The sequence below is a fragment of the Leishmania martiniquensis genome, chromosome 28 (genome assembly GCF_017916325.1).
Source record: "Leishmania martiniquensis isolate LSCM1 chromosome 28, whole genome shotgun sequence".
Taxonomy (NCBI): domain Eukaryota; phylum Euglenozoa; class Kinetoplastea; order Trypanosomatida; family Trypanosomatidae; genus Leishmania; species Leishmania martiniquensis.
The window spans coordinates 687,496-697,861 of NC_090163.1; the positions used below are offsets into that span (position 1 = coordinate 687,496).

At 61.9% G+C, this 10,366-nt stretch overlaps 3 protein-coding genes across 3 annotated transcripts; all 3 read right to left on the reverse strand.

Moving 5' to 3' along the window:
• Window positions 1-1,668: 1,668 nt before the first annotated feature.
• LSCM1_03204 (uncharacterized protein) lies at window positions 1,669-2,919 on the reverse strand (the record flags this gene model as incomplete). Its single annotated transcript, XM_067320754.1, has 1 exon — window positions 1,669-2,919. The coding sequence occupies one exon, from the start codon at window positions 2,917-2,919 to the stop codon at window positions 1,669-1,671; it is 1,251 nt and encodes a 416-aa protein (XP_067177364.1).
• Window positions 2,920-4,034: 1,115 nt separating this feature from the next.
• Window positions 4,035-6,629, reverse strand: LSCM1_03205 (uncharacterized protein; the record flags this gene model as incomplete). The annotated part of the gene is made up of 1 exon (XM_067320755.1): window positions 4,035-6,629. The coding sequence occupies one exon, from the start codon at window positions 6,627-6,629 to the stop codon at window positions 4,035-4,037; it is 2,595 nt and encodes an 864-aa protein (XP_067177365.1).
• Window positions 6,630-7,656: 1,027 nt separating this feature from the next.
• LSCM1_03206 (uncharacterized protein) lies at window positions 7,657-9,396 on the reverse strand (the record flags this gene model as incomplete). The annotated part of the gene is made up of 1 exon (XM_067320756.1): window positions 7,657-9,396. The coding sequence occupies one exon, from the start codon at window positions 9,394-9,396 to the stop codon at window positions 7,657-7,659; it is 1,740 nt and encodes a 579-aa protein (XP_067177366.1).
• Between the last annotated feature and the right edge of the window lie 970 nt (window positions 9,397-10,366).

Here is a 10,366-nt window from a genome sequence, read left to right on the forward strand (position 1 = left end):
GAGCTCTCCATCAACGTGAGCATGCGCAGGTGCGCTGGGCACCACCCTTGACACCACCGCTGCCACAATGCCTCCGCCGACGCAGATTCGCAGAGGCGCGTACGCCTACGTATGCTCACAGGCACATGCACGACAAGCGCCAGCGACAGTTTTGCAGGGATCATCGCCGGCACCAGAGAACCTCTCCGCCTCCACCACCCGCCGCCGCCGACTCCCTCTCCAACTACTCAGAAGGAAAGCTAAACCGAAGTCTCTCCGTAAAGGGGCAGATGCCCAGCACGCGTCCGGTAAGTACCGGATGCATGCACGAATGATACGCACGCACATGGGCGCAGCCGCCCAGGATCTCACCAACGCGGAGGGGGCAAGGGCGGGTGCGTGTGCACGCATGTGCCTGTGCATGGCCACCCTTGCGCAAACGCCCGCAAAGAGGTTTGGCAACGCTGCGAGTGAATGGAAAGAGCAACCGTACGAGCTAATGACAGTCGACGGAGGAGATGGCAGATGTGGGAGCAGGAGGGAGAAGGGCACTCACAGCAACAAGAGCTCGTCATGGGCGTGCACATGGACAGCGAGAGATGGAGAGGCAGGCGATAAAATGAAGACTGTGGCTGCAGGAGGAGGAGAAAGCACAGTTGAGAGAAGCGAACAGCCCAGTCGGTGCCGTGCGTCGTACTCAAAAGGGAGGGAGGCAGGCAGGCAGGGGGGAAGAAGAAAGAGCGCGCGCGAATGCCATCTCCGGTCGTCCTCTTCGCACACATGTAAGCCAAGACATAAGAGGGCGACCCAAACCAGCCACGACGGCAACGAATACGTCGGCAGCAGTGCTCCCCACACAAAGAAGAGGGGGGGGATGGGCATCAGCGCAAGAAAACGCGAACCTGACGCATCCCCACAGGCAACTTGAGAGACAAAGTCATCACCACATTAGCCTCACACGCCTGGGCGTGCGCGCCCGTCACTCTGCGTGTTCGCACAAGCGGGCAGCAGTCACATAAAGGGGGAAGGGGGGTGCGGGGCTAGGGAAGAGGAGGAGGGGAGGCCTGTGCCTGCGGAGGTGCCACTGTCAACTCAATCCCCAACTCTCCCGCGCAGCTTTTCTTTTTGCCACCCGCTCTGCAGGCGGGTGGCATGAGAGAGGAGGCAAGAGCGCACGCCAACTACATAAAACAGAGGGAAAAGCGAAGACGCTCTCGTTCTCAGCCGAAGTGCTGCAGCGCCCACCCAGCGCAAGCCGTGATGAGGGAGGTGAAGAGCACCGCGTGGCAACGCTTACGACGGTGCTCCAGCGCCGCGAGAGGGAGAAGTGGTGAGGCAACAGCGGAGGAGCTCAGGCCGGGGGGGTATTCCGGAGTGGAACGAAAAATAAAATGAAAAAGAGTGAACATTAAAGGGGAAGAGAAAGCTGGCATATGGGCAAAAGTGGCGTCATTGCCCCGCCCCCTCCCCTCCCCTCACCGCCGTCGCCCTTTCCCCTCTCTCACACACCTTCTCTGACGGGTTGGAAGGGACGGGGGGGTGAGCGCACCCATACCGGCAGTGCACATCGCAGCCCAGGTGTGCACCGCGGAGACGATTTTTTTGTTTTCCACCTTTTTCTCCTCCGCTACACAATGCGGCACAGCCCTTTCCCTTTTAGGAAGGAAGAAAGGGAGGGGGAGAACCATATTAGTGCGGCTTCACACTCTGCGGCTGCCAAGCCATCGGGTACCGGCCCGCGTTTGCCCTCGCGTCGCTGCTCGTCAGCCCGCCCGCCCCGGCGAGGGGTGCGGAATCGAACAGAGAAAGGATTTCGTTTTTTGTGCCGCTCCTGCTGCTGCCGCTCACGCTCGCGTTGGTGCCGATGAAGAGATCTTCCGTGTCATCGCGCGCCATCGGCGGGCTCGACTGTGAATGCAGCGTGTTTGGCAGTGGCATCCCACTGTGCCCACCGCTGCTGGCGGAACCGACTAGGCTACTGGTTGTCCCACCAAACTGTGCGGCGAACCAGTCCGAGTCGTTGCCAGCGCTCACCGGTGAAGCGGACGAGAGCGACGCTGCCGTGTTTCCCTGTGCCGGAGGCGGCAGCGTAGTCCGGCCGCCACCAGCCGACGGCTTTCCACTCGCGCCGTGAGTTGGATAGGTACCAGAGAAGAGCTCCGCGACGTTTGTATGGGGCGCTGGCGAGCTCTGAGCCACTTGCTGAGATGGTTCGCTAGTGCTGGGTGAGGACACCGGCGCGCCCCAGAGCTCCTCGAGCATAGCGTGCTGCTGCTGCTGCACCTGCCCTGGAGCGTCGGCTACGGGCGGCGGTGTGTGGGCTTTCGGCGGAGGCGCTGAGTGGACGGCCCCGCCGCTGCCTACTTCCTCGATCGGGGTCTCCATAAACTGAGCAAAGAGCTCTGTGAAGCGAGGGTTGTAGTACAGCTTCCGCTCATACTTGGACCGAATGGCCCGCTCGAGGACGCAGGTGTCGGTGGTGCCGGTCACGCGCGCCGATGCGGGCATGTTGTACTCGTACAAGAGTCGGCCCCGCGCGTTGCCAATGTGCTCCATCACGCACATCAAGGACTCCATCCAGGCATCCATGTTGGTCGACTTGACCTTCGATACGTGCGTGCCCATGGCGCGGTGAATGCCGGCGCAGCGGAGGCAGAAGAAAATGCCGAGGTTGGTGCTCGCCCATCGCGGCTGCTTCGTACCACAGTCAAAGCACTCGCGATTCTCCGGGCGACGCAGCAAGACATCAAAGCGCTGCAGCTGCTGCGGCGCCACGCCCGCACCATGCGCTCCCCTCGGCGGCGCGGCGGTGTTGTTCAACCGTGACGTGGCCGTGTGGCCGGTGCACAGGTATCCATTGCTGCCAACGGTGCGGTCTGCGGTAGACGCGTGCCCGCTCCGCCCCTCCGCCGTGTGCCAGTGGTGGAAGCCGGCTGACATTCCGTGCTCCCGAATAAAATCAATGATGACGCGGCAATTATAGTAATGCGTATATTTGCGCGATTCGGCGGATGGGCGCGCCTCCCCTTTTTTGGTGCTCCGGCGCCGCGTTAGATTTGTGCAGAGAGCCTCCGTTGAAAAACAGGTGGGAGCGCCACTGGTTCCAGAAGGCGGTGAATGAAGCGGGGACGTGTCTGGGAGCAGGCGTGGGCTTGGCCAGCAGACAAGGAAGCGTCAGAGAAGCACGCGCGCGTCACACGCTGTCGACCCGTCGGGGGCGCACCTGCGGACTCCAGAAGCAGGAAAAAAGCGAGAAATGACGGCACGAGACGGCGCAAAGCACACGCGAGCAAGGCGGACCTCACGTTGCGGAAAGGGGGAGAGGGGAGACGAGAGGTGCTGAACGGCTGCCGGCGAAGGAAAGAGAGCAGCGAAACTGGCGCTCAGGTAGTCAGGGGAGGGCGGAGGAGTCGTAGAGAGAGCTGAGCCGGTGCGTAAGACAGAGGTATGGAGGGGGTGGGGGAAAGGGGTAAAGGGGAGGTGTCAGAGTCACCGCCCTCTGTGGTAGAGCGCTGGCGGAGGCACCCCCTAACCACTGGCACCCTCTGCGTGCCACTCTCAAAAAAAATCCTCTTGTGAGGCAACGTCGCCAGAAAGACAGCTTGCGGCTGTGACTCATGAAGCGAGAGGGGCTCGCTCCTTCACTGCGCTGATGCGCACGACGCTCCATCAGCAACGCCATCGGCGCGCGGCATCCAATGCTCGCGACATCGACAACTGGCAGCCTCCCTCCGTTTCTTCTTTTTTCCGTGCGACTCCAATCGGCGCGGTTGTGAGGGGTGTGAGGGGCAGGCGGCTGGTAAGGAGACGCCGGAAGGACAGGCACTTAGGGGAGAGGAGGTGAGGGGGCTGATGATTTACGCCCACGCGCACACAGAAAAAGAGAAACGAGGCGAAAAGGAAAAAAGACAACGCACAAGAGGGCCACACAAGGCACAAAGTGAGCGTGTCATTCGTCCAGCCCTCCTCCCCCACGGGCGCGCCAACATGCGCGTCTCGCCCATCCAAGGCCTCATTGCCGAAACTGGGAGCCGCCCGTGCGGGCTGCCGCAACCTCACCGCCTATCCTCACGGTGACCGCGTCCACGACCGCGCCCGCGTCCGCCACGACCAGCACGGCCACCAGCAGCAGCACCGCCGATGCGGCGAAAGTTGCCGATGCGGCCGCGTACCTCTTCGCAGAGTGGGCTCAGCCCTGGGTCACAGAAGATGCACGCAACAATGCGATCCTTGCGGTTGGGCAGCACACTCTTGCCCTCAGGGAACATGATGTCGAGGAAGTTGGCAGCGCATTCGGGGCACTCCTCAGAGCTGACGTACACTCGCTTCGCTGTCGGTGGCAGTTTAACCATCATGGGGCACTTGTTGCAGCACACCTTCCACTGGCCGGCTGTCCGGGGAACAAAGGCCATACTGCCGGCGCAGGAGCCGTCCACGCAGTCGCACACATAATTTGTAGCGAGGGAATGCTCGCATGTGGGGTGGCGGCACTCGTCGCACGCCATGTGTCGCGTAGATGACGCGGCTGCCACGGCTGCTCCGCCGTACCCGCGCTGCTGATGCGGTTTTATGGCAGGGCGCATCTCCTCGAAGGGAGGGTTGTTGTAGCAGTTGGGGCATATAGGAAAAGACTTGCCACCGTCGATGTGGCAGATGACGAGCTCAAAGTTATCGATAGGGCACTTGAAGCTGGAGTACGGCTTAATGGCGCCGCCCTGCGGTAGGGCAAACGTCACCTCGCAGTAAGGGCAGTAGAGCCGCTGGGGACGGGCGTTCAGGTGCTTCAGGTAGCGCAGGCAATTTCCGCACCGTGAAATCGGCTTCCCGGTAGCCGAGATAGCGGAGAATGAAGCCCCCATGAGGGCATCGAAGGTGTCGATGTGCGCCTTGAAGAATTTGAACTTGGAGAAGAAGAGATCGAGCGAGTAGCACAGCACGTCGTCGAGCCGCGCGCGGCCTTCAGCGATGTGGGTGACGTACTCCTCCACACGACTGCGCACGAGCGGCAGCACCAGCTCTGGGTCGATCGCCTTGATGCCGTGGATGAGGACGATTCCAAGCTTTGACGGCTTCATGACACGCCCCGCCTGGACGCTGCAGTAGCCGCGCTCTACAATGTTGTTGATGTGGGTGGAGATGGACGCGTCCGTTCCGATGCCATTCTTCTCCATCAGCCCAATCAGGTCCGACTCCGTCAGGTACGACGGCGGTTGCGTCTGCCCCGCCTGCAGCCGCACATCGGACAGCTGAAAGGAGTCGCCCTTGTGGACGCCGGTCGGCATCCTGTCGTCCTCCACACGCGCGTACGGCATGATCGCTGTAAAGCCGGGGTCCTCCACCACCTTTCCCGAGATGCTGAAAAATTCCCCGCCGAGCTCGATCGTAATCCTTGTCCTGATTAGCCGGCAGTCCGGTGACACGGATGCGATGAAGTGCCGCGTGATGTACTCAAAGATGCGCCATTCGTCCCCAGAGAGCTCCCCAGGCGACGCCATGCGCATGGGCGTGATTGGCGGGTGATCGCCGGCGTCCTTGCCCGCCTTGGGTCGTACGTGCCCTTCCTGCAGCAGCGCCGTTACGTAGGCCCCCCAAAGGGAGCTGCTCTTCTGTTGCGCGAGGGCGCCCGAGAGGTTGAAGGATGGCGGATATGCGGTGGACTCGGTCCGAGGGTACGAAATGTAGCCGCGGATGTACAGGTTCTCGGCGATGCTCATCACATGGTGGGGGCCGATGCCCAGCGCCGTGCTAGCGATTTTCATGAGATCCACCGTATTGAGTCCGGTCGGCCGCGGGCGCGTGTCGTTGCTGACGGACACGTTGGCGACGGTGGCTACCTTGCCATTCTTGGTGATGCGCTGAAGAATCAAGCGCGCCATTGTCTCGTCAAAGAGGCGTCCGCGATCCCAGTCAAACTGCAGCAATGCACCGCCGCGCGAGGCGACGGGGACGATACGCCAAAATTCCTCTGGCTTGAAGTTCAGGATCTCATCGTGGCGCTGCACGCAGAAGCCGAGCGTCGGCGTCTGGCACGGGCCGTAGCTGATGACGCTCGCATCCAAGTCGCCATACTTTCCCTGGAAGTATTTTGTTTGGAACCGGGTAAAGGCGACGCCGACCTTCAAGTCCAGCTCCTGACGGCACGTCACGGCGTCGCTGATGTTCTTGTTCGGCTTCCCGAGATTACGAAAGGCATGGAAAATTTCCTCTGCCGTGATGGCCGAGAAGTGCGCGCGGAAGATGTTGCCGTAGTGGTAAATCTCCCGCCGCACCACCTGCATCACTTCAAAGCAGATGTTCTCGCCTTCCCGATCGCAGTCGAGCCAGAGCACCAGCGTGTCGCAGCCTTGCGCCTCGTGTTCGAGGTGGTGGGTCACCTTCCCCGACGTGTCCTTCCACGTGATGGGCGCGGTGAAAAGCTGCTCTTCATCCGTGCGATCCCAATTCTGGTGCTGCGAAGTGAAATCGCAGGAGAAGACGTGGCCGGTCGTGCTTGTGACCTTAAAATACGCTGGACTGCCCATAAAGCTTCCCGGGTACTCGTACACTGGAAGCGCACGAGTGCGGCGGGCACAGCTCCCATTGCTCAAGATCGTCGCAATACTCTCGGCCAGCGATGGCTTCTCAGCCACCATCAACACAGTGCGGCCCATCACGCCGTCCACAAGCGCTCCTTCACCCCGACCGGCACTCCTGGGGTCCCGTACTGGCGGTTGGCGTCGGTGCTCCGCAAGGCCCACGAACAGCAAGCGAGACAGAGAAAGAAATGAGGGGGGAAGGAAAGTCGCGAGGACGCGTGACCTGACGGCTCCTGTGTTTCAGCTGCGCGTACTGGCAGCTACCGGGCGAAACAGATCGGGAGGGGGTGGACAGGAAAGCCGGTGAATCCTGCGAAGGGAGGCAAAGAGGGAAAGGGGAAAGAGGCAGTGGAGGTGGACAGCAAAGCAGCCATTAAGCGCCCGAGATGTGAAAGGTGGCGAGCCATGGCGAGTGGGCCGCCACTGCCCCAGTCAAGAGCCCCTTGGCCCACATAGCCAACAGGCACATGCGCGCATGCTGTGCCTGCAGGCGGTCGAGAGGAGTGTGGGGGTGCAGAGAGGCGGGGAGCAGCAGCAGCAGCGGCGGCGGCGGCCCTTTCCATCTCCCTCCCCGCCGCCTCTTCCCCTCCCCTCATCCTCGGCGTTCTTTTGATCGCCGTCGCGTGAAGCTCTTCGCAGGGCGTTTTGTCAAGTCACGCGCTCGAGCGAAGCCGTGTGGGAGGGGGGCGGAGGAGGGACACCGGAGGGGGTTGGAGGGGGACGAGAGGAGGGCGTCGCGTTTATCCCTCAGAAGAGGGGTATGCAACAGGTCGCCACCGTGCATCGCGAACGGGGGCAAAGGCGGCACAGGCCCCGACAGGGGCCCACCGCCCGCCATGAATCCCCGCATCGTTCGTCGGGGTGTTCGCTTGCTTTCTGTGTTGGCCAAGCAGTACCGCGAACAGACAGGAGGAGAGAGGGTGCCCTTCTGCGGGCGTGTGTCTTTGGCCTTCCTGACAAGGAGGGCGCACATCTGTTGCCGTGAGCAGGGCGGCGTGCGTCACGCCCTTAGCGCCCTCTGCAGCGAGCATCAAGGCGCGGAGAGCCCGCTGATTTCAACGGGTAACGCGGCACTGCGCACCAGCGTCACAAGAGCCCGGCGTCAGGAAGTATTGTTCGACTCGAACGCGCGCCCTTCAGCAGCCTCCTGCGCCACATGGAACAGAGCCTCCAGGTAGTCGCGCAGCGGCATGGGCGCATCGGCGTCATCGCTGTGGTCGCCAGGCCACACCGACGCCCTGCCACGGCCGCCGCTGGAGGAGGCATTGCACACGCAAGCACCGTAAGCCAAGAAAGGCAGCTTCTTCAAGGTGCGGCCATTCAACCCCGCGCACACCTCGGCGATGTGATGGAGAAGCGTGCTGAGGGTGTAGGCGGCACCACTCCGATAGGGCGACGGCGATTGGGGGTGCGCCGGGTGCGGTGCCGGTACTGTTCCCCGACCTGTGAGCGACTCCGTTGCCGGCGGCTGTGGGTTGTGAAACCCACTAGGCACGCCGTGTAGTTCGGATAGCTCCTCGTTTGAGAGGTGTCTCGCGCCGGCACCATCGACCCCGCCATCCGGCGGATGGCTGCCGTGCGCGCCCACATTTCCTTTGAGAGTCGCTTGGGCCTCCTGGCCGCACTCGCCCGCAGCAGAGAGCTCATTCGGTTCATCAGGCAGCACCGACGTCCCGCCTTGCGGCGCGGCCACCAACCGCTTCTCCACTAGCTCCTGCACGCTTGCCTGTAGCATGAGGAAGCGCGCCTGCACGCCTGGCGAGCCGACAAACACGCGCTTGTCCGCTCTGTCTAGCAGCGCAGCATCAATCGCCGCCGTCAAGTTGGACGTGGCGAGCACGATAATGTTTTTGCAATCTTGCAGTCGATCCATCTGTGTCAGCAACGCGTTCACGACTCTGATGGAGTCAGACGGTTCGTTGCCCTTCATCGCGGACGTGCGAGCTGCCGCGAGACTCTCCACCTCATCCATCACGCAGCAGACCAAGCATTCCTTGGCGGCAGCGATGCGATGCACCTCATCAAACAGCTCCAGCACTCGCTTGCCGCTCTCGCTGAACCAGCGACTGAACAGGCTGTGAGCATTAATCTCTAGAAGACACGCGCGAGGATACCCCGAAGAGGCGAGGCGAATCGAGAGCTTATGCGCCAAGGCGCGACACAGCGACGTCTTGCCCGTGCCAGGCGGTCCGTAGAAAAGAATAAACCGATTCCACGTTACAACGTTGGCGCTGACCCCGGCGCGGGCGAAACGCATGGCGGTGTCCACATAGCTCACGATGTCCCGCTTGAACGCGATAGAGGCCGCCGCACTCTCGCCGTAGTACAGTGACTCCCATTGGCCCTCGAGGGAGATGTGCGGCAGGGGTGTTAGAGTGAAGGGTGACACCTGGTCGCCCTCATCGCCACCGCCGCGCATGTCGTCAACCGTGCACCACGCCGGTAGAGGTGCCGGGGTTGCCGGTTCGGGCGCAACAGACGAGAGTGGGGTGCAGGGAGCTTCACCGTAGAGTCGGTAGAGACGCATGCAGAACTTCACCTGCTCCATATTTGTCCACGGGCAGCCTGTCGGGAAGGAGATGTCGCACACCCGCAGGGAGGCGACATCGTCTCTCAGCAAAGGAGGTGCATCTGCGAGAGAGATGGTGGAGCCGGGAAGAAACGGTGGCAGGTGGCCTGCAGCCAGTCGGCGGCTGGCCTGCACGCGCACGTAGGAGCGGACGAGGCAGGTGAGCTCGGGCCAGGCGGTGGTCCCAGCGGTGGTCCTCACTTCGATCACGAGCATATACCGCGCCGCTTCGCCTTCGGGCGACTGGAGAGATGAGATAGACGGATAGTGCATTGTCGACCAGCAGCGCCTTCGTTGCTGCCGCCGCAAAGGATGCGGACGGTGCGCTAGTGTGCCCGAAACGCACACACGAGCGCGTGAGAAAAAGTGTGTATGTGTGTGAGAGAGAGAGAGATGCCCGCGATGCTCCCATTCCCATCCTCCTCCTCCTCCTCCTCGCCCTCCTCCCACGTCGGCCTCACCCGAAGCGAAACAAGAATGGAAAGAGGAGGGGTATGCGCACGTTTCACCGAGTCGCCTCCGCCTGATGGCAATCGCAACACTCTGTCTATGGATGTCCCCCTCTGTCTTGCAGTTTGTGTGTGTGTGTCAAGAAAGGGAGGGTATAGGGAGGTGAGAAGGCCAAGAGAGATGAAGATGGGTGGGAATGATGCGACATGAGGCGGCGCAGGGGGTGGGGTAGAAAGGAAGAGTCGAAGACTATTCCTGAGCATGTGTATAGGCCGATGGCGCCTGCTGGCAGTCGTAAGCCAGCCATGCACCTGACCATATGAGGATATCAGCACGCATGCAAAGGGAGCGCGTGCCTCTCACCCGGCCACACCGCCCTGCCTCTTGTCTCACGCGTCTGTGCGTGTCTTGGTGCTGGCGTGTGAAGTATCGGAAGAGAGGAAGTTCTGCGAGCCATTCGCTTCGCCGACGCATTTATTATTCCTTGGCATCTCCTTCGGAGCATGACCGAAGCCCCTCTCATCCCCCCTCTTCCTCCGCCTCCTCGCGAGCCAGTCTGTGAGCGAGGGCATGGCGCCCCTCACTACATTCGCACAAGCAAGCGATGCTACAAGTGAGCACAGGGGCAGTTAGGACACGTGCGACTGCGTTAACCGTTCTGATCCGCCGTCACCTTTCACTTCGTCACCCGCGCCTCAAGTCGGGCTCCTTCGGCAGCGCGCGCACGGAACGAAATGGCTGTCTCACCGCGCGACTGTGGTGCTCCATCGCGGGGAGCGAGTGGCAGAGCACG